General features: G+C 35.8%; 1 protein-coding gene across 2 annotated transcripts in view; it reads right to left on the reverse strand.

The window, feature by feature from the left end:
- The window catches only part of ZNF385D (zinc finger protein 385D), a 451,302-nt gene that overhangs the window by 91,527 nt on the left and 333,239 nt on the right, over nt 1-26,536 (reverse strand). For both annotated transcript variants that reach the window (XM_074900515.1, XM_074900516.1), the window contains exon 4: nt 15,770-15,880. In XM_074900515.1, coding sequence (XP_074756616.1) covers nt 15,770-15,880 — 111 coding nt within the window. The remainder of the gene's footprint in view (nt 1-15,769; nt 15,881-26,536) is intronic.

Below are 26,536 nucleotides of genomic sequence, written 5' to 3' on the forward strand. Positions count from 1 at the left end.
TCGAGATTTGATCCTAATGATATGATCATCATCCTGTTTATTTATCTTTTGTGGTGTGGATAAAAGAGAATTACGAAAACTATGCTTCACCCCAGCCAAAGGGCCTCAAGGGCCAACCCATCACTTACCAGTTCAAAAATGCACCTCTGTACACACCTCACCATCTTGCAGTGAAATACTAAAGGCCCCCACCTTGTCCTAAATGCAATTCATGTTTGTATAAACAGCATACTGAAATATGAGGTTAGCCCCCTAAACAAGCAAAATCCTGGCTTCTTAGCTAGAGTTCAAACCAATCAGCTTGTTATGAATATACATACTCAATTAAAAATGCATGTTTAGTATTGGTGGGACCTCTTTTTATAAAAAAAGGAGTCATGCCTGCAAAACACAGATTCTTGTGAATTCAACAATGAACAATTTCAATACTTGAATTAAAATTCATAGTCCAATTACTGTAAGTGTCTATACCTCCTCACTGTGAATCAATCTCTTATTACTCTGTTACCTGTTTCATGTGAGGAGCAGCCATAATAAATCACCAAGCTGATTTCGTGAGGATATTGGTGGCAACGGAAGGCAGCACATGGAAGGGAAAAGTAGCTAAATATTTTTCAGCCTTCATTTTCCTGTTCAGGCAGTACAGAAATCAGCATCTTTTGCATACAAGTAGATTTTCTGAGAGAGATAAGACATAAACTCTGTTCATTTTAAAAATTCAGATTTAAAGCAGTTATCCATTAAAGCTATTCTAGAAGTGCTTCCGTCATTATTCCTTACCGCAAATACCAGAAAAGAGCTAATTGATAGACCAGGCACTTTAACTTTTGTATGGGCTTAAGTAGTGAGGGGGGAAAAAAAAATTAAGGCCGACTTCAGAGAACATCTGAATCCTAAGTAACCCCAGCTGGAGAATGTCTGGATGACAAACTTCCTGCCAGTTGAAAAAGAAGATTTGCACATCTTGCAAGACTCGTAAGGCCAGACAAATGTATTTCAGGATTTTATCTCCAAGGCTTTCTACTCTCTGGACTTGGACACGCTCTCTTTGGAAGGACTTTTCCTTTGCTTTCAACCAATATCTTTATGGTTATTCAGCATGAATAGCTTCTGGATGGTTCTAATTTTTCTCCTACTGCTTATTCTGCCACCTGTAATTTTCCATTTCTCAAATCACCTCTTTTCTGTCACTATATCCCAAATGTTAATCACGAACTATGACAGAGTCAGGGTCTCCTTTCTTTTTGCATATTGATCTCCTACTCTGCATCATCACACCTGTTAATCAATGTTTGCCTCTTCTCTTACATAGCTCCTTCTCCCTCTCACATGCCTTAGAACAACACACCTACCCCAACCATTTATTTCATAAACTACAAATTCTTAAAATACATTTATTCTCATTTACCCTCAGACATTTTTTACAGGCTTGACTTCAACATTCTAACACGTTATCTAATCAGTTGAATCATATTTCTACTGGTTGTCAAACCCTCTCTCTTTCAAGAAAAAAATGTGTTTCAAAAAGTATTTTTCCATTAATTCATTTGCCAACCCCCTGCTGCTCTCCCTACCTTATATTTTTGTTTCATCTCTGATTTATTAGAAAATAAGCTCTCTAGAAAAAAAGATCTCATCTTACACATCTGTAAAGCGCTGTATACTACGCAGATATTTAGCTGTAGGGCCCTTGTATAAACGACACATAGTATTCTCCAGGTTCTAAGTAAATTTCCGATTAAAAAGTACCTCTACTATTTTTAAGATCATTACTGCAGAATAATTCAGACCATACCAGTAACATATTTCCCAAGAAAGGATTTCCAGGGTATCTTGTGGCTAATGGTTGTTTATCTATATCAATGGACACAGCAAGAAACATGACAAAAATGCTGAGCCCATTTTCTCTTGGGACTTTGCCTTTGGTTCTGTCTGAAGTAGCATGAACTGATGTCTGCAACTAGAGCAGACATCATAGCCACAACTGAATTAATCCTCAAAATGGTTACAGGTGATACAAATGGCAGTTAATAAGAGTCATCAGAGCAAACGTCTGCTTTGTCTTAGTGTTAACTTTTTTAAAAGATCGTTTTGTCCTGGATTAATTTCAGTCATTTTCTATGGGATTTGGAGAGAGAATAAACCAATTCAGAACTTGCTTTCATAGTTTAGGCAAGATGCTTTTCAACAAGGAATTTTGCTTTTAATTATTAGGCTACCAGTACTGGCAATTCAAAGATTGTGCAGCACTTGTGAAATTCACACAAAAATCAGCTTCCCACCACCAGAACTACGTTTCTTTTCCACCTCTAAACAGCAGACTTTGTCACACACACCAGTGGGAACTCTGCATTGGCTTACTCTTATTATGTGAGTCAAAGAAATCATCTTTCTCATCTTATTAGCCTAGACCACATTGTAACAAAATTATCTCAAGTGTGAAGTGTAAATCTTCCACTACATAGGAATTCCTCTTCCTTTAAAATTCCTTCTGTTGGTGCAGAACATGCATAATAAATAATTAGATCCTTCTTCGAAGGATGACAGAACTTGTGCCTTGGGTTGAAACATGCCTTAAATACTGAATCCCTCCTTGGGCAAATGCAAATAATCCTACAAGAGAAATATCTAGGTGGTGACCATTAATACAACCCCATTTATTTTAGCCAAAAGTCTACAGAAGAATCCTTTTTTTTCTTGCTCCAGTCCCTACTCCTCGGGATCCCTGCTGCCAAATGTCATTGCATCTTCTCCTGAGTATCTGTTCTCTCCTCACATCTTGCCAATTGTTTTGGTGGTGGCACCACCTCCAACAGTACTAATTTAGCACAGGACAAGCTAATAAATCTACAAAGATTGCAGGCTTTTCTCTGATTCTCATGTCCTGTTGGTTTGCCTTGCTAGTAAGGCCTGTCTCGCCAAGTGAGACATGGGGCTCAAGCTCTAGAAGAATAGCCAAAATGGTGCGCACCAATTTTAGTGTATTTTATTAAAAATTCTTCCATTCTGTAACGACATGATGTACATTTTCTTAGCTCTTCTGTTATGGAATTTTCATTCTTACAGTCTTTTCAAGCACTAAAGAGATACAAATTAATCATGTAATATAATTTAGAAAAAAAAATCTTAGCCACTGGGAATTATATAGAATAAAATACTATTGAATGCAGTAAAAACCTTAATTCCCCCTGTGTCCAAGGTGTTAATTATTTCCATATACTCCATGTTTTCTGACATCTTCAGACATTGTTACTCACTTACTGCTGCTTCTCAGAATGTGTTTACCTTTAGAAATTGACTTTACTGTAACTGTTTATCACTATATAAGATTCTGGCATGAAAATCATGTTAGAGAATAAATTGACAAGCAATGACAGGTACTTGCGGTAGGCCATTTAACTAGAATTGTGTTAGTGAAGAACCATCAGATATAGAATAACAAAGGAAAATTTTCTGTTATGTCATTACAATAATTGGTGAGAGTCTTTGGAAAGGTAATGCAGATTGATGTACCCTGTAAAATAAAAATTATGCAATATAATCACATTAATTACTAAATTATAAAAATAGGCAAGTTGTCTCTTTGGAAGAACAATTTTATACAAGTGATGAAATTCTGTATTTGGCAAACAAGGTATTCAAGCAGACAGAACATAAGCAGTGAGCATGTTTGAATGATTTATTTGATTTGCAATTTAGTGTTTTTATCACCAATTTAAAGAGAAAAAAAAACAAAACATCTGAGTGAATATCCCATAGTTTTAAAATTACTGTATATATCACTGGCCTATTAAATTATGACATTTGGACATGTTTTGAATTGCTGTGTAGACTGAGGTGAGAGATAATAATGCTGAAGTGTCTTCATCTAATGAAAACATAACACCTTCTATTTGGTGGCATGGCTCACTGCAAAAAAGCAATATATCACTGTCCTGAAAATGGCTGGCAGGAATAGGAAAATGAGCTACTGCTAATTAAACGTTTTATGTAAAAACATGATTGCTAATCAAATCTTTATTACCCTTTACTCTCACATTCTACTTTCTTCTTCATTTACACTTCATCCTGTCGCCCTTGAAGTATCAGGTTTACAGTCTTCTCATATGTTGTGTTTTTTCGATATTGTGAAAGACTAAACTTGTAACAATGATAATTTTAAAAGATACCTAAAATTAAAAAGTGACTATGAGAGAAAAAAGAATGGTACAATTAAATTACATCTGGTTATTCTGATAGCTAATTAAAAGTCATATTTAAGTAATTACCCAAATATAAAGTATTTACTCAGGCTGAAGTTTCCTCATTCTTGTGACAATTGAAAAACACCTTTATTATAAGAAAGGCAAAATGCTTGGCTTTAGATACTTAGAATGCCCCTATTCTCAGAAGTGTGTTATTCGGTAATGACAATAAAGCCATATTTCCCTTAAAGAAAGATGCCTTTAATTTTTACTGATTTTATTGCTATGAAGTTTGTTACACAGCTACTTCATATAAATTGAATACTAAAGATAAATATTACCCTAACCAAGTATCTGATTAAAAGCCAATGAAAAAGCTTTTGCAAAAATTGTGGGATAGCATATACTAAGTTTCTCCTAGTGAAGTACCACATAGCTATTTAATTTTTAATTTATATGGTGGTAATTATTGCAATATTTGTACAATGAAGTGAAAAAGTTATAAGATGTTATTTGAAATAGAAAAGAACACCTTTTCTAATGATGTAGGGAAAGATCAACTGAACTTATTATTTTTGTCAAAGAAATAATAAAATCAAAGCAAGCACTGACAATTGCAACAAGAGTCTAAATGTAAATTAAAATACTTCAGACAAAAGATTTGAAGGCAAGTGATTCCCCAATCGAAGGATGATTTTCACTTGTCTCCAGGTGTAACATTATGTGCACTGATGGGCTGATCAACAGAACAGAACTTCTCCCCAGCTGTAATCAGAAGTGATTGATGGTTGGGACAAAAAAGTTGATTATCATGACAAGTCCACTGATGCAGAGAAAATAGGCTATGCTGGGGAAAGGATAAAACCTGTTCAGAGACTACCTTCTAAAATCTCCTTTCTAAAGAATAAAAAGAAACATTTATGCCCATCCAAAAAGAGCTAACATAAATGAATTCGGTACATTTACTATGCATCTGTATCTACACCATGACACAATGAGACCTATATAAACCCCAAACAGAATAAGGCCTTGTATTTTTTAAACCACAGTTAGAGATGAACTCATCAAACAATTATATATATGAAAGTACCTGTATAGTCTACCAGTAAAGCACTGCCTCAGTTTGAATACATGTTTTGAATTTATAATCAAGCTTTTAAGGGCCATGGGGGAGTTAGGTGTAAGTGACATATTGGATTATTTCCTGAAAAGAAGTCAGTCCCCTTTGGCCATTTTAAACCTTTAAAGACTTCATTTTCAACTGAGATTTTAAAAAGTGCACGAGTGGGGACAATACTCCCTCAAAGGTATAGAACAAATATGTGGGGTTTTTATTCCAATATAAAGTTTTAAAAGCAGATATTGGGTTGCACTTCCACTCCTTCAGAGGATCAGACTCCCAGCTGTTAGCTGTGATGTAAGTCCACAGAATAGCAATATATCCAGAGACTTTAAAAGACATGCAAGGACTGATAAAAAAACCAAGGAGCTGAAAAAGTCAGGCCTGGAGGTACTGAAATGGAATTTGTTTACATCAGGGGCAGTTATGTTTAATAGTAATTCTCACAAAAGAAAATATGATATTTGCTACAAGAGGTGGCTGCACAGATACAGTGAAGAAGATTATATCACAGGTACCCGAGGGAGTACAATTTTACTCACCATAAAGGGGAAAAAATAAATAAATAAATATTGTCCAGACTTAGGATAATATTACTTGATAAGATTTTATGTCGGTTGGAATAGAGTATAATCAACCAAAGCCAGGTAAAAGAGTGAATTCACTTCTAATGCATTTTTAGAAGAAATTAGGAATTTAATTTTTTTTTTTTTGAGAAAAAATACAACTTACATCATTTAACTCTTTTTGATGACAATCTTTCTACATCACACAGAACTGCACATTTTCTTCACAATGTGCTCTTTCTGTGGACCAGACTTTGACACAACCCTGCCTGTTCCTCTTCTCCCAGTTCTTCTTTATGTCCTTATCAGTGCCTAAGAAAGTGAGCCAAGAGTCACTGATTGGTGACAGAAAGCAGACAATATTTTGCCATTTTTATAGTGAAATTTGTTATCTGCACCTCTTATTAATAATCCAGAATCTCGGATTCTCTAGTGTATAAATTCTCATTTTTTTAAAATAAATCTATAAGGAAGAAGTCACAACAGACCAAACAAAGCTAGATAAAGACTGCACAGTAAAGAGTTTACAGTTTATCTTTCCTTTTAGGTGATGATTTGCTTGTGGAAAGTTGTTTCTGCAGAGTCCTCATCAGAGTTGGTCATAAATTTCAATTGTTTATTAGAGTTGACTGATTTACTTCCTACACTGACTGAAGAACCTCATAGAAAAAAATGTCTCAAATACAAATAAATGTATGGCAAAAAGTGATAAAGCAGAGGTTTCTCTCCTTGCAGTTGAAATGGGCAGTCTCTTCCATGAATGGAACATGAGAGAACTGGAAGAGAAACTTCTTTTCCCTCCTTTTATATTGTCTATATCTTTCATACTGTCTATATTTTTCCCTGTCTATACTAATTCACTTGTGTATAAAATGGCATTTTTCAATGTACAGTTCAGAAATATAAGTGTTGTCTTCATTACCACAATTTCAGCCAAAGACTTCAAAGAAACTCCATTTAGCGACTACCTGCCTAACTTTAGCATTTGAATTCCATTTTCATGTTCCCCCACCCTGCTCCAGGAACGAAACCTTTCTGACACTATTGTAACCCAAAGAATATGCCTACAGGACTCAATTCATTGAAAGCATATGGAAATACATATGTAATTTGCCTGGAAGTAATCTTAGTGAGTGACAGATAATCCACATTAAGCACTCTCCTGACACTGAAAGAAGATTTTGGAAAATCTAGGGCCTATCGGACCACTTAGGTCTACTTCCCATTATCTTGTTTTCTGGTACATTCTTATATTCTAATTTAATAATTTCTAAGAGAAGGAAAATTTCTGACAGCAACAATCATGGATGTGTTCAAACACAAGATGGAGGTTGCTTTTGTTTCAAACTTTCTCTCCTGTTAACAAGTCTCACTTCTGCCTTTCTCTCCTTCTTCTGTTCTTTTCAGTTCTGAGACCATCTACTGTCAAGGATAAGTTAGAAGTTGGCCCCAATAGGACAAATACTGAAATCATTTACTTCCATACCAGAAGCAGAAACCTTTTAAACCAATTTGTCTCCATATTCCACAGTCAAAATTCTGGTTATTAGTCTTTTGCCAATTATAAACAGGACTATCAGAGAGTGCCATTGCCTACTCACAGATCATTTCTAGCAAACTCAAGTAATTTTCAAGAAATGTCAATCCTTCTTCACAATTGACTTTTTTTTTTTTTTAAAAAAAAAAAAAAAAAAAAAGGGGAGTGCTCTGAAAATGAAATTACCTGGTAGGATAAGCAGAGGTAGGAAGCAAGAGTTCACAAAGGTGAATACAGAAAGTTTAAGTTTTACATAATCTTTACGTCCTAACATAGGAACAGCTGCTGATCAGCTGAATGTTTTAATCTCTCCAAGATCATGTTCCTATACTGATTCTGATGTTCAGTGGACATAGATGTCAGACATTCCCCGATAAACTCTGCTTGTGCAGGGACCAGGGAAGCGTTAGACTTTGCTTTCTCCTTGATATATAGAATAGAATCATTTAGGCTGGAAATACCCTTAAGATCACTGAGTCCAACCGTTAACTAACACTACCAAGTCCACCACTAAACCATGTTCCCCGGTGCTACATCTACATATCTTTTAAATACCTGCCTGTGCAGCCTGTTTCAGTGCTTGATTTAGACACTCTTTCTTCAACTGCCACTGCTGAATGTGGCTGGAGAGAGAATTTTGAGAGGAAAGTGTAAGTCTTGTAGTATGAATACAGTAGACACCAGGGCGCTCCATCTCTCCACACCAGCAACAGACTAACCAGCTGACATTAAGAGCATGCTTTCTTAAAGATCAATAACTTAAAACCTTCCTTCTTTCCTACTGTCTTCTTGTCCTCAGGCAATGCCTCTGTGAGCCTGATACCTCTGGGCTGGTCCATGTTCTGCAACAGTAGATTTTCTAGACAGAATAAATTACTTTCACTACAAGAAAGGAGATAGGTACAAGGATTAGTGAAGAGTTCATGCAGAGAGCTCCATAGCTTGTAGACCACTGAGACCACTTACAGCAGTTACTGAGGATCACCCAAAACATTTAGTTTGTAAGCAATGCTTAAGAGGCAAGAAAATATCCATGTCCTTAAACTATTAGTCCGGGGACTCAGTTCAACACCTCCAAAAGTACTCCTAGGCTAAACAACAAGGTACTGTGGCAGATATGAATAATTTTTGCTTCTATGTTGTATAGGTGCATAAAAAGTACTCTATAGAAGGTAAAAACTATGGAAAAAAGTACTTTACACAGCAAACCAAAATTATACTTTCTATTAAGCATTTTAGAAATGCTTTAAGAAACTGCAGGTTATGTGAAAATTCATTACTATTGTTCAACAGGATAATTTGGATTTCACAATTTATAAATTAATTTCCTACATGAACAAAGGTTACTCACAACCATCTCAGAATGAAACAGCATCTACCAGAATTAAAATAAAAAAAAAAAAAATTATGTCAAAATACAATACACAGTCAAAAAAAAAAAAAAATTAATTCTCTAGTATGAAAAACAGCAGACCCGCACAGGACCTGACTGCAATTCATATTGCAGCCTGTGGTCTAGGAAAGAGGAGGTAATGCTTCTAAAATGTGCAGGCTAGGCCTATAAAAACAGACTCCACTGAACTGGGAGAAAAAAACCCCAAACCTAGGTTGTTTTCACATTTGTCATGTATGCAACATAAGTGCAAAATATTCTGTGCTATTTGATTAGACTTTTAGTATGCCAAAAATTCACATACCTTGAATTATTTCTTTTAAAAATTCTTTAGGGTTTCCATAATGTGTTGACACAAATGCCAGACATCCCATGGAAATCTCTGCACTAATCACTTTCTATGATTACTTGCTACTTTTTCCAGTGAATACTATAAACCAATATCTCTGGAAAAGTGTCGACCTATGAATGTATTTCCATTCTGACTCACATTCTGATCTCAAATGAATGGCATGTGCAATTCCACAACTGAAATCAGCATTTGTTTCTCCTTACACTGAACTCCATAGTACAGAAAAGATGGTGCATCATTAGAAGGAAGTATCTCATATATATATCCATCTACACAGAATTCTATAAACTATATATATCATCTATATATAATTTTTAAAAACATATATAAATAAGTTAATTCTGGTTGAAGTTTTATTCTTGGAGAGGTACAAGTGCTGCAATTAATACTATCATATAGTAACATTGACTTTAAGGGGAGGATGAGCATCTCTAGAAGTTGCACAAGAGAATCTCCTTAAAGAATCAGGCTGATGACTTCACAGACTGCAGATGCATTGGTTTGGAAAGACCAGAAGTAAGATTGCCCTGAGATAATAGATAAATGTGTTTGATGGCTGGCAATGTCTGCAACAACAGACTTTGATTAAGGAAGCTGTGCATTACAATTCAAGCAGAAATTGTTGGGTTTATATCAAAGCAGGTTTCTAAATCTAAAGGTTAATTGAAAATCCAAATCTAAATCTAAGCCATAATTGAAGGCACAACAAAACATGCAAAGAATAAGAACATGGTTATAGCCACACACAGTGACTGAGGCGAAGAGCATGCATGGCTTCAAAAATCATTTAAGCAGATCTCTGAAAGTTGAAAAATAGATTTCAAATCAGAAGGGTGAAACACTAAATAACTTCAAGAAGTTAGCTATATCAGCCTTTCCTGGATCTTAATGGCCCCAGCTTTTGAAAGTTCCTCTCTCTTTGCAAACAGAGAAAGCAGGCCAGGTGTGACCATGGCTTGGCACAGACAAGAAATGAAATTTCTATTACCTCTTCCAAACCACAGAAACAGGTTTGGAAGTTAGTCAAGCAGGAGGTCATATAATCTTTCTCTCTCACATCTGGGATTACACTCAGTGTTTCCTGTCCATCCTCAGAAACAGATGTCTAACATGTTAAGACCCTCTGCTGCCAGAGAGCCCACAATTGTCCTTATGTGTTTCCTTCCAGAACTTCACTACCGTTATAGCTAGAATTGTTTTACCAAATATTCCAACAAAAAAAATCTTGAATCGAATTAAGCTGAATAATAAATCAAATTTATTCTTCTATCAAAACCATGGAACACAAAGATCAGTTGGTCACTGTTCTCTTATTATCCTTCTTTCATACACTGAAAACCTACTATATCTTCTGTGTCTTTTTCACTGTACATCTATCCAGTACTTTCTACTTTCCCTAGGCAAGTAAAGTTTTTTAACACCTTGTCATACTAGTGGATGTCTTCTAAATTCTGCAACTAATTATGCTTTTCTTAAAGTGTGATGATCACTGCTGTAAATAATTCTCCACCCAAGCCATTGCCAATTTCAAATACTGTAGAATACTTACCTGTCTATTGATAAATGGAACAGTCTTGGGGGGAAAAAAAAAAAATCATAGGATTAATTGGGTGGGTTTATTTTTCTTTTTTTTCTCCATTACCAATTGTTAATGTATATTTGGATTGTGGTTCACTATAATTCATTTTTGCCCATTAAGCCAGACATTTCTCATTTTACTACTTGTGCATTTAATTTTTCCAATCTAAGCCCAATAGCTTGTGCTTTTATTTACTGCACTTGTCGGAATTCCAGACTATTTTCTTCAACTGCTGAAGATAATTTTGGACTGCAATCCTGAACTCGTCACCTGCCATCAAGCGCCTGCCATCCTCCATCTAGGCGTCATCCACAAACCTGATACATGTACTCTCTATTCTGTCAGGCACATTGCTAATGAAAATTTAGAGTAGCAGCAAGCATGGAACAGACTCCTGCAGATCCTGACTTGTAGTGATCTTTTGTTTTGATAGGAAACCATCAGCAACCACTCTCAGTACAGTTTTTCAATCTGTTGTGCAACCAACTTTTAACAATTTCACCTGAACCATATTCCCCTACTTACTTTACAAGACTGTCACACAGGACTGTATCAACCCTTATTAAAGCCAAAATACATCACATCTATTTATTCCCTATTATCCATTAGACCAATTACCCTGTCAAAGGAGAAAATTAGATTGGTTTGACATGATTTGTTCTTGACAAATTCATGTTGGCTGTTTCTTATCACCTTATTATCCCTTAGGTGCTTACAAATTGATACTTTAATCATTTGTTCTCGATACCAAGCATAACCTAAATAGGTTATAAGTCCTCTGGTCTTGCTTCTTTCCCCATGAAAGTTAGAACCATAGTAAAAGACTGTGGAGCTATATTGCCTCCTTATCCTCAAAAAAATCCTTCACTATTCTTTTACCGAAACAGGACTTTTTGAATCCTGACAACTTCATACAGTTGAACTATATATCAATTCAGTGCCTTTGCTTTATAGACATGGAAAAAAACAAGGTAAAAACCAACAAATAAGGAATCCATGACAAGCATTCAGCTCATGATTTTCAGGAGAGTATTACTACTCTTGCTACTTAAGTCAAACAATAATTTCTGACTAACATATTTGGAAATATTTTTACAGTGTATCATAATGAAATTCAAGTCCTGTGAGTACATAAAACCGCTGTCCAACCTCTCTCTAAAGGCAAGCTGGATTATCACTCAGACATCTGCATTAAATGAAAGGGAAGAAAAAGAGAGAATCCCTTTGCAAGAATTGACCTTGTTAACAGACACTGTCACTACCTTGATCAAATGATGAAATTAGAAATGTAGGCAAAGGAAGATCAAATAGTCAAGACAGCTGATCAAAAAATGAGGTAAATTTAGTAAGGTCTTTTTTTCCAAGCTATGGGGAAATTGGTGGGGGGTTTGTTTGGGTTTTTGTTTGGTTTTGGTTTTTGTTGGGTTTTGGTTGGTTTGTTGTTTTTTTAGTGATCACTTATATTAGCAGAGAATGTACTCCTACCTGTAAGCACATGAGTCGTCTTACTGAAGTCAGCTGGACTTCATTTTACAGGGTACTTTAGCAGATGGTTAACGTTTACCACAAACCATTCATTTAACAGTTCTTCTGAACTGGTGCAATAGCTCTCAGCATCTGCCAAAATCTAAATGGCAACACACTCACTTGCAGCTAAGCACATACTTAAATGTTTTGCCTTGTTATTGGATGCACCATGTGAATGTAAATGTTATATATAGATCTCTCTCACTGAAAAAAAAAAAAAAATAAAAATCACTGCTTGAAACTGACTCCACAGAACCTACCTCTGCTGTTCTAATGTTTTTTCTCAGCATGGAGAGACTTTGGTTGCTTGTTCATTCCTCCCTTCCCTAGTATGAGAAGATTTATTTTAAAAAGAAATACTGAACACACAGCTGTCATGAAGATTTATAGATAACTCCTTTAGAAAGAAGCTAAACGATTTTAGACTATTGTACTGCCTTTTCTCATTTTTCTTTGAAATGTAATTTTGATACTATGTAACTAGAAAAAAGCTCTTCTGCTCTGAAAGAAATTTGTATCAAAGGGGAAAAAATTCTGTATTCTCTGCAAAAATGAAAAATCTCACAGACCAGTTTTATTGTAAACATTTTCATAATACTGTCATGCAGTAGGTAAATGGAATTTCTATTCATTACTGTACGATAAATTCTATCTCTAGCATCTAAAAATAAAGGCATATTGGTAGAACAGCCACAATGCCCTAGATTTCTGAAAAGAAAAGCTATTTATTGTTGTTATCATTTTAAATCATATTCACCAAAATACGATGAAAATGAAAGTTAGGAATATTCAGTAAATTAAAACTTTTTCATAATAAGAGAAAAAATTATAATGTGTGTACTTGCCATTCATATAGTAAATTTATCAAAAAACTGGTAGCTAATAGATCTTTTTCTTCACAGCAATCTTTCCTTTAAGTCTCAATAATAAATCTTCAGTTTAGCACATTTTTGCTTCAAAACCTGGTGGACATTCAGAATTACCCAAGCAACAGAGGAACTTAGCTCTGCCTATTCCCCTCATGTTGCAGACAAGCATATTTCTAAACTGCAATGGAACTCCAACTAATTATTATTTCTTGGAAAGTCTCAGCAGAGCACTTTGTGATTTTGAGCAGTAATAACTATATGCACTGGAATGAGAAGAGACCATCATAAAGATATCCACAAATCTCTTCTGTGTGATAGGTCAAAGGGGGAGAGATATTGTCTCAGGTTAATCAACAGGCAGCTCTGGGATTGTAATCTCTCCATCAATCAGCAACACTGGTTATTTAAAAATTAGGTGAATATTACAAGTGGAAAGTGAAAGATACCCACCTGAAAGGTCTCCCCATTCCATAAAGTTAATGATATTGATCTACTTTGAGAGAGGGGGAGCATTAGGACAACCTTGTACTGAACACTGTTGGCAAATTGGAGTTTAAGCCTCTATCACTTGAAGGTGTGAAGTAACAACTAAATATCCACTTAACAGCTTTTCATCCAACAGTTTGCTGTGAACAGTCTAAATGAATAGATTTCTTCTGAAAACAGTTTTTTGGACACTATAGATGACTCTAAAAATGGCCACTGCTTCTTCCTCCCTGCTCCTTTGAAACCTTTTTAAGAACAGCAGAAAAGGAACAGTATGGGAGCATACCAGTCCTCTGAGTAAGAAGTAAGAGTTTCCACTGATATTCTTTGCATCTGTGTAGAAGAATTTTTATTTCAAACATTTTTTTCTGGAAAATGCCTAGCTCCTGTCAGCTGGAAAATTTTCCGCTTCATGTTTCAATCTGAGTTGTGTATCTGCTAATGACTAAGTCATTTTAATGATGTGTTCATCCTCTCTTTTGTCTGGATCTTTCTGCAGACTAACAAATGGACTACCCTCTTAGAAAGGAGGTGTTTCACTTCAGTATGTAACACCAAAGAGTTTGATGTCTCTTGCAGCTATATACTATGTGTGTTTCAGTGGATATGTTTTTTCCTGAGACAAAGCTGAAAATTATGAGTGATGAGTTAGGCTGCTCAGTCAGTGGGATCCACTGTAGCCCAGAAGTCTCCATTGTTCCCTTCCTGTGAATGGCTCGGTATCTACAGTCTTAATTCTAGCATCTGTCTCCTAAATGGAAGAGACTAATTTGACTCTTATATTTTCATCTGTGAGGGAGATGACAGCTCCAGAGAATGTATTACCTTTCCTTGCACCACTGTTTGAGAATTATGTCCATGGTATAAGAGGAAAGTGTCCATTCAGCCTATGAACTACAAAACCTGGAGTCACCAGTGAAAGTAAGTACATGATGCTGCCAGGTCTGGAAATTCTGACTGAGATCTCATTAAAATTATTTCTAAGCAATAAAAAACTGAGGGGAATGAAGAGAGCTACATTATTTTCATCCCTTGGTGGTCAATCCTTAAAAGGAGTCTTCAAGGTTCAATTAAAGTTTTTGACAAGTTCATGACTTTGATAAATAAGTGATAAACTGAAAATAGGTACAAACTGTACATAAATAGCTGCCTACAAAGAAGCAGCAGCACACAAGAATTATTTCATTTCTTCATATGATTAGCATGAGGAAGGAACCTCATGGCCATTTTTGAGTTAGACCTCACTCTAACTTCAAGCATTTTTATTCTGACAGAAGTAACTTCCATATTTAAATTAGTAAAACGAGTAGCAAATGAAAGACATTTGGTAGGGGAAGATAAGTATCCACCAGCAATGCACTGTCAAGAAACTTCCTGGAGAGACTACAATAGCAGAAGAAAATACATTGTATCTGTCAGGGTTTGTCTGCACACACGATGATCCCGGAGATGGAAATAAACGAATCAAATTCTAAGTGGCTTTTCTGTGACAGAACAAGTATTCCTCGGCAAGGAGCACGACAGCACAGCTTCTGTGGGTAATTATGGGGGATGGGTTTCCTCTGTTTATTAGAGACCATCTCCAGTTCAGCTCGCTACTACTTGATTGCTGGAGGAGTGAGAGGATGTAAGGTAGGAACCGATTGACAAAAATATAATCTGCTTGCTTTTTTTCTTTTTTTTTCCCCCCCTCTTTAAAAGCTTGTACTGGCAGAACAGGAACATTCTGGCTTGACACAGATACTGTAACGATAGAAAAAGGAAGGTAGATCCAAAAGGACAAGTGTATCTGAATAACTTCTAACATTTACAGGTTGAAAAGGAAGGCAAACATAACTAGGACTAGTAGAAGAATTAGGATTCAGCAAGTATTTCAGCCTTATTAGCAATAATGGATCAATCCATTTTCTTATTTATACTCTGTGCAGCACAACTGAAGTTGATGACCTTGCAAGGATATATCTACAGGGAAAATCTGGCCGGGTGTATAAACACTACCAAATAATTGTGTTTATTTGAAGCATCCTACAGCCTTTTCATCTGCTGAGCCACAAACTGAAATCACAACGTTTCATTTAGGTTCAATTTATGCAAATTATGGCACATCGTAGAAGATAAGTACGTATTTCTAATCTGATACAAAATGATCAACTTACATCAGAATTAAATCTCAGCTGGCAAATGTTGCATGATATGATTTGCTTTCTTCGATGAGGAAGAGGAACCCCAAACGTATGATTTATTACAGCTTTTTGAATTGGGTCCATCTGTAAAGAGAAAAGAAAAAGAAAAGCTTTTGCTGTTCCACTGTAAATTATGTTATCTATAATCTCAGAACAGATTGTGCAACATGCCATATCATACACCACACTACAGAAAACTACTATTTTTCTTTGAAAATTAATATTTCTTCTTCACACAGCTTTATTAAGAGGTAATACAGAGAGGGACAAAGAAATGTGTCATTAGCTATCTTGAAATACATACCCTTAGTTCAATTCTATATGCACCAATCTACTGAAGAAAGCAAAAAGCTGAACAAGTTTACCTATCAAAACACCAATTTATGGTTTTTATATCATAGAAAAGCTAGCTCACCAAATGGAACAAGAATATTTTAAACAAAATTACTAAGAAAAGGATCAATGGAAATGTGAAAGAATATTATATACAAATAATTCCAGAATAACATACAATATCTCAGTACTCTGAAAAAAAAAAAAAAAATTTCCAGGAACCAATAAATTAATATTTTCCATAAAACAAATTCTACACAATCTATGAAAATCCAAACCCACTAAAGATTGTTTTCACAGTCATTTAGAAGAAACTATTTTGAATAAACCTTACTTTAATTTTTACTTTCATGAAAAACATTATTCTGAACTAACCTCTACCAGAACACTGATCTGGTAGTGTCTGGAAGTCACAGTCCCATAAAAAAATGTACCGTTTTGGCAGAGAATTTATCAAAAGCTATTCAAGATATAGGGAGGAGTGAAATCCACTTCCTCAAATTCATTGTTCAAAATTAATATTTCTTTTTCACAAGAAGCATTTGACAGCTATTTTTAAAATCTAGTAATAGCTTTACAGTAACTTGGTAAAACCACTGATAGTTGTTATCTTTAAATTGTATTGTTAAAAATTCACAGATGCAAATACAATTAATTGCCTAACTCTGATGCTAACCAGTATTCACAAAGCATAATGTGTATGTGTCTTGAGAAAAACAACCTTTTTCTATGTTCATGTCCCCATGATTCACTTTTTTCTAGTCTGTCAGCAAAGAGTTATTTGATAAATAAAGAATCAGAGCTTTTCCTTAGGGTAATCAATTATTCATGGAAGCTGTAATGGTAGACAGTCATGGCCTCTATTGCAGTGAATCCAGAACAGATCACTACAGAAATTTTGCATCACCTGACAGCTGTTCAGTGTCAGATATGAAATAGGCCATTAAACTAATTCCTGTTGAAAAGAAATTCAGAACGGTCAAAGAAAGGAACAAGGAAAATGGCAGAGCTTTATAGAAAGGTTTGGAAGACATGCTCAGTTTGATCATCCTTTTCAATTAGGTGTGAAAGTGAAATACCTCATACAGTTGTGCAGCCACCAGCATAAAAGAACACCGATCCCACATAGAAACTAGGGACATAACATAACCCCAAAATAACACCGATGGCTAAGGTCAGAGTATATCAAGCTCTGAAACACTACAGTATGCTGTGTAAGACTTTCTGCAGTGATCAAACCATGTGTTAGGGGCACTCAGTAACACAATATTGAAAGAGTCCACGGTCCAAAAATACTGTTGTATAGACCAGAAAGAACACCACCACACGGGAAAGGAAATAGTAACAGCTCTTCTTTGTCCACCTGCTCCACTACTCAAGAAGTGACTTCTTATGCTAGCAGAACCAATAGACCTGTATCCTGTGATTTTCAACACTCAGACATGACCTGGTCTTACTCAGTGCTATTTCACTGCTGCTGAAGTTTGGAGAAATCTAGCCCAAATTTCTAAAGAAATTTAGGCACTGTTCCCTTCGCTACTGCAGGTCTAAAATACTTAGGGAAACCAGAAGCCCAGGTATAGAAATAAGCCAGCACACGGTAACAAAAAAAATGTTCATTCTTTGATCCAGTGTAACTGTTGTCACATTAACCACAGCTGAGAGACAATATTAGTTTATAACATGTTAAACTCTGACATTATCTCACAAGTGCCATAAGTGAAGAAAGACAACAAATAAGCTCTCTAAGGGTTATATAAAAGGTACCCCCATGGTTCCTAAAAAGGAACAAGTAATTTTTTTCAGTTGGATTTACTTATCTTCACACTAAGAATTCTAACTCCAAATGAGGTTGCATTTCTGGGGGAACTGATGCTTACATATTGAGAATGAGACAAACAATTTTTCAAAATTGACAAGAATCATGAATGTGTGGAATAGTTGGTTTGGTTTTTGTATTAAATTTTATTTTGGTCTCATGGAAAAATGTGGTGTTTCTCTCCTAATCACTCCACAGATTTTCTCTTGTTTATGTGCTGATACAGAAATCCATCTGCACACTTCTCTTTCTCTTTCGAAAGATGCAGGCTCCTAGATATACTGTTACATGGCCTTATTGTGAACTGGATGATTTGTGTTTGTTGCTCTAAATGAAGAAGTGTTCTGGATAGCCTCCAAGTTGATTAAGAAAAGCTGTTTCAAAGTAAGAAACCTTTCTCTGCCAATTGCTCTTTGATATTGCAAAGCAGAATTAAACTTCAAAACTTAGCCCCAGATTCTAATAAAGTTGGGGCAGAATGCTGTAGTGGTATTTGATGTTATTATCTTTTCCTGGAGATTTCATTCGTGAAACACCACCAATCCATAAATTTCAAATAAACATCCAAAAGCACCAGATATGCCTCCAGAACTTTTATGCAGGAAATTTGAGAGACGTAATGGGATACCTAGGTGCAGATGATAAGCACTCAGATCTCACAGACGCTGGAAGACAGAGAGGAGCCCTGCTGAGAGTCAGAGGAACAAAGAGACGCAGCTGATTGCCAGAAAATAGAGAGCAACGATTGCAGGAAAGTATAAAGAGGGAAATAATATCATGTGGCTGAAGTAATCAGCAAGTGGCGAGATACTTAGCCGAATTTCCAAGCTCACTGAATGTTACTAATTGCACAGATAAATTGTATTACAACTTACGTAAGTAATATTTGCTTTCAAAATACAAGTTATCATGATAAACTTTGATAAAATACGCTTTTTACTCATTACTAGTGCTATATTATAATTGCTGGGTTTTTATTTTATTTCTTAGATGCAACTGATTTAATTTACTCTCATTTATAGCGAAGGACAGAGAGGTCTGCAATTCACATGAAAGATTATGATTCAGCTGTCAGAGCTGTGCAGGAGAGCAAACTTTGCAACATGTCCCTTTACTTCGTCTCACCAATGTATTTGCACTGTAAGTTACAACAAAAAGAGGGTGAGCTGCCCTGTGTTTGCTTGTTCTCTACCTTTTGCTTTTCTACTACCCAGTACTAGGTATATCTTACTATGTAATGCAGACTGTGTCACAGTTTTGCTTGTGGTCAGTCTAGGGATAGCACTGTCACATCCCACTCAGACGAGGGGGACAAGTGATTCAGATTCACAAATCCCCAATTGGAGCAGACAACAAGTCTCCAAGTCCAAGCATTTATTAACTACCCACAACGTACTAATTGAACACATGATAATTGGCTAAGTATAGAGCAAGTTGTGGTGAGCAATATAATATGCCTTGCATTTCTTAATGGAAAAAGGAAAAGAGGGAGATAGAGGGAATGGGGGAACACAGATCACCGGTCTGGGTTCCTGCGCTGATCCCACCGGCAAGGGTTCCAGGAGGCAGCTGTCTTTTTTGCTGGCATCGGCTGTCTTCACTTCACTGCTCTCTCCAGGCGGCCGGGGGGGCAGAGGGGGGGCAGAGACAGAGAGAGGGGGCCCTTTCTTCTCCCCTTTGATTTATACCCATTTTCCTTGGGTCCGTCCCCTAGGTCGACCCACATAGCTACACATCCCATGCACAGGGAGGGGTAAGGTGTTTCATGGGATGATGTAATTAGCATGATCATGTCAGCCCTCATTAGCATATTGAGGGGTGTTAACTTTAATATGCATTTCATGGATAATGAAGCAAAATTCATTCACCGGACACATGGCCCTTGAAATTTGCCCAGGTGCCCCAGAGGAGAGCCGTCCTGTCTCCACAGGGCTCTCTCCCCCAGCTACATCGGGCAGCGTTATCAGCTTCGGCCTCCACAGAATGCACCCTGGGACTCAGAGTTTTGTCTTGCGAGTGTTTGAGGCATTTCTTCAACCGGCCTCAACTTTTGCTTTCCCAGGTTGTTTGTCTTAGTTTCTCACAGGCCTGGTTTCTCGTCTCTCACAAGCACATTGCTCAAGGTTCACTGCAGACAACAATGTAACTGTTATTTTGAGGAATGAAGATAAATATGAAAGGCTTTAATTTGGTTAATTTTTGCTTTCGATACATAAAATGCACAGCAATAATATAATCTATGTTTTAATTATTCAAGCTGAAATCTGTGGTAACATGATATTATTTACTTTCTTTGATCAAATACTGTATTCCCTTCCCAAGATCTTCAGGGGCTTGCCCCTTCAGCAAAATCCAGGCTTAAACCAAGGGCATTGGCAGAAGGTGGCCCCTTACTCCACTTTCTTAGCTTTGACCTTACTGTAGCTGCATTCTTCTTTGTTCTTGTGCTTACAACAGAGCACAAAAGAGCTCTTTATTTTGTGGACTTTGGATTAAAGGACCAGCCGTTGCATTAACTTTTCTGGATGAAACATCTACCATAAAATCACCAAGAAGTTGACCCAGGACATCCTCTGTTATCCTACCCATCTGGACAATTTTTCCAGAATCACCAATCACCATAGCAGCTATCCTTGAAGACCTTCTGTAGTGAAGTCTCCATCTCATGAAATTTCATTAGGTATCTCCAGAAGGCAGAACCTGGGCTGGTAAATTTTACCTACAGAGAATTTTGATCTTTTGGAAACATAAATTTTACATAATTTCTACAAATAATTACTAAGTGTTGTTCTCTTTTTTTTTTTTTTTTTTTTTTTGGTAAAGAATTTTTTTTTTATGCTGCAACTGAAATTCAAATACATTGCTCTTACTGAATTCCACCAAATTTTTAATACATATATTTTTAATTAGTTCTTTTTATGTGACTTCTTATCCCAGAGGTGTAAGAGTATGCCTAAGTTAAAAACAACAAACCAATAGAAAAGGAAAGCATGCAAGTTTGATCCACAGAGGCTCAAGTCACAAAAGGGTATAAACTAAAGGTAGCTATTTTTATTTTTTTAGTTCTGCATTAAAAGCAAGGGGCATGACATGAGCATTTCAAATGCTTGAGGTTGACAGTAAACTAATGGAATTGAACTGCTGTCTATAAATAAAAGCATCCAGGTCAAAGGATGAAGATAATGTCGATGCTCAGAAAATATGGTAGTCCTAAAACAATTAAATAAGTAAGAAAGTATTTTTACCTCAAAGCCAAAGAAATTAGCTGCAAAAGATTGACTCAAATCACTATGGTCCTATACTAAGAGAGCAGAAAAACACATCAGGTCATTGAAGCTCTCAGGAAAAAATTGCTGTAGAACATTTTAGTGGTAATTTACAAAAAAATTGCCCACCAAAAGACTGACCTCCATTACTTGACTATGTAAGTGAATTCAGTGACACAGCCACCAACACCTCTCAGAAATTCTTAAAATCCAGATGCTAATACAATACAATGTTACAATGAAAATAACATTAAAGGAATGATATTCTGAGTGTGGTTTTATATGGTAGGTCTGTATTTCTACAAACACATTCAATTTTAAGTATAAAAATTAAGTCAAACAAGCACGCTGTAATATTATTATACTTGCAGACAAGGTATTAATAATTCCACATATAAATGGAATGTGAACATCTTAATTGTAAAGTTGATAAGAAATAAAGATAACTCATTGGCGACTCCTTTCATTCATTCTCTTATGTTCCAACAAATGGTGAAATCCGAGCATTGGAAACAGTGTAAATCCTCTACCAAACACATACACAATGCCTTACCAAGCAAAAAAGAACAAAATATTATTATCTTATCCTCCACAGTTTGTAGTTACTGTGAACTTAATCCATTTTTAAAACTTCATGATGGATAGTTTTAACACCAAGCAGTTCAAACATAAAACTGCCTACTGCATTATAATTGTGACATACTAGTAGAAACACAGAAGATCGGTTACTAAAGCTATAGGAAGCTCCTCAATCATGCAAAGCCACTGCCATTTACAGTTGGGGGACTTTTCCAACCAGAAATTTTCTCAGGGCATAATTTCACAATTTCCAATTAAGAATTGAGCAGTTCCTCTCTGATCTCAGTAGCATTAAGAATTCACAACCATTTCCCCTGCAATCATGCTGGTTAATTGTACAAATGCAGCAATATGATATGATATGATAACATTAAATGATTATATTATTACTTATGCAGAAGCTCTGATGTTTTATAGAACTGCTGGGCATTCAGCTTTACACTGCCCATATAGAGTGCCCATATTATGAGCACTGTTCAGCTCAGTGGTAGCTCCTTCTCCAGGAGATACTTGGCATCTACTGCAGCTGCACATTCAAGCTGGACAAAGCATGTGCAATAGGTCTAAAACTTCCAGGAAGTATTGGACCTACTAGGTGTCAAACACTGCAGTTCATTTCTGTGTGTGCACATCCATCTCAAACCTCCTGAAAATATTAACTGTGCATGTTAAAAAAAATAAATTTGTGCAGCACATGTAGTAGGTGTAATGTTTTCCAGAACTGTCAGACCTATAACTTACAATCTACCTGACACATTCTTAATATACTGGTGTCCAGGTCAGAAATAGAATAATTCAACAACAGCTCAGTGATTTGATCCTAAGTTTATTTGACATTCTGTATTTCCATAAGAAATACGTCCCATTGTTAGGGCTAGCAGTCGGCAGTCCTGTTTTTTTCACATCACACTAATCTGTGAATAAGAATCTTATAAACAAGCCAAAGAACACAACTCAAAAGGAATGATGGGAAGAGATTAGTAAGCATAATTAAACTCAAGAAAATGAATGTTCAATAATATTTTGGTTTCAGGTACAGGTAGAACAGTAGGATGTCAGATGCGTAAAATACATGTTCTAGATGTGCTACCATGCATGGTTTATCCTTTCACATTTACTTTATTCAGTATTGCCCTAGTAATTATGGTGAATAATTATGCAATGAATTGAACTCAGCATTACACCTTTCTTAGTGTCTACCATTTCTGCTCTTATCAATGAAACAGGGTAGAACTAACCTGATGCTTTTCATGTACATAAAGCAGAAATATTACTCAACCTAGTTAAATACAAAATACCTGCAACAACTACAGTAATGTACAATATTTACAGAAGAACTACTTTTCTCTAAAAAGTGGTATCTATCAAAAAGAAAACTGTAGTCACTTCCCAAACAATGTAACTGGTTTATGTAATATGAATAGTACTTCAGAATGAATTCCCAAAGTAAACTTTTTATTCTCTTATTGAAATCTTATGAGAGTAAGGATTTTTTTTTTTTTTTAAATAGAGTTATTTAACCATAGCTTTGTCTAGTCACCTTTCTGATGTGACTGTAGTATTTCTCTATTGCTTTCTTATCTGTTATTTTTTTCTTGTAGATTTTTAAACTTGGCAATGAGATGCTGAGGCAGCAGCAGTATTTCTGGCAAACTGCTTGAATATACAGAAACCAGTCAGAGCAAAAGGATTTGCATTCACACTGGTACTGCACACAAATACTATAACCACACAGAGATTATGCAAATCCTTATACTCTGATTGTCTAATAATGGTTGTCAGTCAAAAGACAAGAATTTGCATATGCTAAGGCTGGTGAGAAATAATCACACAGTGATTATGCTAATCACACACACTAAACAACATGTGAAGGACTGTCAAACTGGAACAAATCTGTGTATGTATGTGTACGTATGCTAAATACAGAAACCTACAGTTCTAAAAGAACATTAAGATTGCAGATCATGCCCTTAAAAATGTGAAATGCCTATAAGCCTTAATTTAACACCTTTACGAATTTAAATTTTTCAAGTATGTTTATGTATTTTTTGTGAAAGATTCTGGCCTTCTCTGTTCAGGAGATGGACAACATTCACTTAATGAGCAACTGTTCAATGCTGTGTTTTGTTCAAGGGGTTGAGTGAATCACCCTGGACCTCATTTACTGTATAAAGCTGAAACCTCTCTTCCAATGGGAATTATCTGCCTATTCATTGGCTCTCCTAGAGTCTTCCCTGACACAGCATGCGAGTACTTCACAAGTATAACTTATTTTAAAAATTTCTTTGTTAGATAAAAGATAATATTTTCTCAGAAATTAAGAATAAAAGCATACACTAGTTCCAGTTACCCAATTTAATATACCTAATAGTACTTACTAATATGTTGCTTTTCATATGTTCACCACACAGCTTCTGACTTCAGATTCACCTGTGAAGCTGCTACACAGGCTAAATGCAGCTTTACAGCTGCAAGCTGGACTCACAATCCATAAAGTTGTCTGAAAAAAGTTTGGGTTAAATGACTTGCCTTGCATCTCTCAAAAACTCTCCAGGGTAGTACTCAACTGGCTGTCTGGAATGGGATGGCCCTTTCTTCTTCTTCACTCCCATCTCATTCAAAACATTTTTCCAGTTTCTTCAACAAACAGAGCAAGAATACCATGCTGGGCTCAAACCATGACACAGAGATAATAATCTTCCAAATTACAAAACAATGATTGTTCTCCAGTGCTGTTCCAAAGGACAACACAAAATCTACCAGACCTAAAAGATCCTCCCAGAGGAGAGAAGATGAAAGGCATGTTTGTCATACTGCTCAATTATCCAGTGGACAACGCTCAATACAACAATTGCAGCATAAGAACACACTAACGTGAAACAGACCACCTTGAAAGCGGGAGAATTAGTCACTACACTTCTAGTAGGTATTACCATAGTGCTGTAGAAAGGGGGTGGATTGTTTCTTTTCAGCTGCTCGCTTAAATAAGCAGTGGCAGACAGTAAAAATATGATTAAACCCGAAACAATTGCTTAAAACAGAAAGAGATAAATGTTATATCTCTCTAAAGATATCTCAAAAGATAGCAATAAAGACAAAAACCTAAGGTTCACAGATGCCATTTGTTTTCTCAGCCTCAACCAAGAACAAAGCAAAAATAAAATCATGAGAAAAAGAACACGTTAAAAAAAGCTAAGGGCATTTTCATGTTTTGTGCTTAAGAAAATTGCTCGGAACAAAAGGTTGGCAGGCATAATGAGGGTTACACAACAAATTCCCAATAGCATCATTCATATGTGAATGAATTTCAGAAAACTGGACCAAATGTTATAATTGGTATTTAATAATAGCGGGTCTTTCTAATCACAACAACAATAAAAGCAGGATGTATGCCAGACAGAAAACTGGCAGAGAGGCACTTGATTCACTCTTACAAGTGAATTGCTCACATGTATGAGAGTCCAAAGCAGTCTCTGAAAACTACTACACATTTTTCAGAGAAGTGACTGCGTACGTATGTATTTAAGGAGTAGGAAAATAATGCTGCAATGCAACCTTCCTGATCATGCTGCTATGCTTTTTTAGCCTATTTTTAAAATTCTTCTTATTTACCATTATTATTCCGGTGACTCCAAAGAAACCATTAAGAACTAAGGTGCAGAGTATAATTAGAACGTTTAAAAAAATACATTCTTACCTGAAAAAGTCCAAGGGATGCTTCAGACATTATTAAAATCTCTATCAAATCTACACCTTCATAACATTTCAACACATTTAAAAATCTGTCTTAGTTAAAATTTAACACTGGAAGAAGTTACAATTTCTAAGCCATACTTGCAGAACCAGATAAAAAGAGACTAAAAGGGACCCCAAGACATCATTTAATCAATACCAAGTTGAATCTTGGAGAGACAGAAATTTTTCAGATTCTCATTTTATAACTTTTTCAGAGTAAAACACTTCAACATTTCAGTTGAAACATTTACTAAAGCTGGTCTGCTTGTTCAGCCACCAGGTCTCAGACAACCCTTTACAACAATTAGAAAATTATTGAAGATCTCTCCTGGTCCGTAAATGGATGTCTGTCTGTCTTTAAAAATCTTGTAGAAGCATTTCACTTCAGGTGCAAATGTAGACATTTTCTTGTAGAATTATTTGACCACAGGTGCTTTTTTTCTCTCTGTTTTGTTTGTTGGTTTTGTTTTTTTTTTTAGGTCAGTGCTGAAAAAAAGCACATATCCACTCCCTTCTCTCGGAATAAACGTTCTACTGTTCTTCTTAAGAAAATTCAAGCATATAAAACTATGTGACCAACTGTCATCATATTGCCTCACATCTTGAGATTCAAGACAATTTTATTTAAATTAATTTCATCACCAACAGTCAACACAGAAAAATAGTGTTCCCCAGACTCTTCACATATGGAAACTGAAGGTGCTATAGTTTGCACATGCATCTCAATACACCCTTAGAACAGAAAATAGTTAAATATTAGGATAAATAATATCTATATCATATATACCATATATAATATTTGCATATAATTATATCTAAAATGTATTATTTATATAAAATGATTAATACTTATATTCATAGACCCCATACAGATCACTACGAGCATTATAACTCCTTGCATGCGAAAAAGATTTTACCTTTGCTCAACTCATAGATTATGGTCCATAGCAGAAGTCATTAACCTGCTTACTTCCTCCGTAACATTATTTGCTCTAAAATCTGCCTGAA

Source organism: Athene noctua, chromosome 2 (genome assembly GCF_965140245.1).
Source record: "Athene noctua chromosome 2, bAthNoc1.hap1.1, whole genome shotgun sequence".
Classification (NCBI taxonomy): Eukaryota; Metazoa; Chordata; class Aves; order Strigiformes; family Strigidae; genus Athene; species Athene noctua.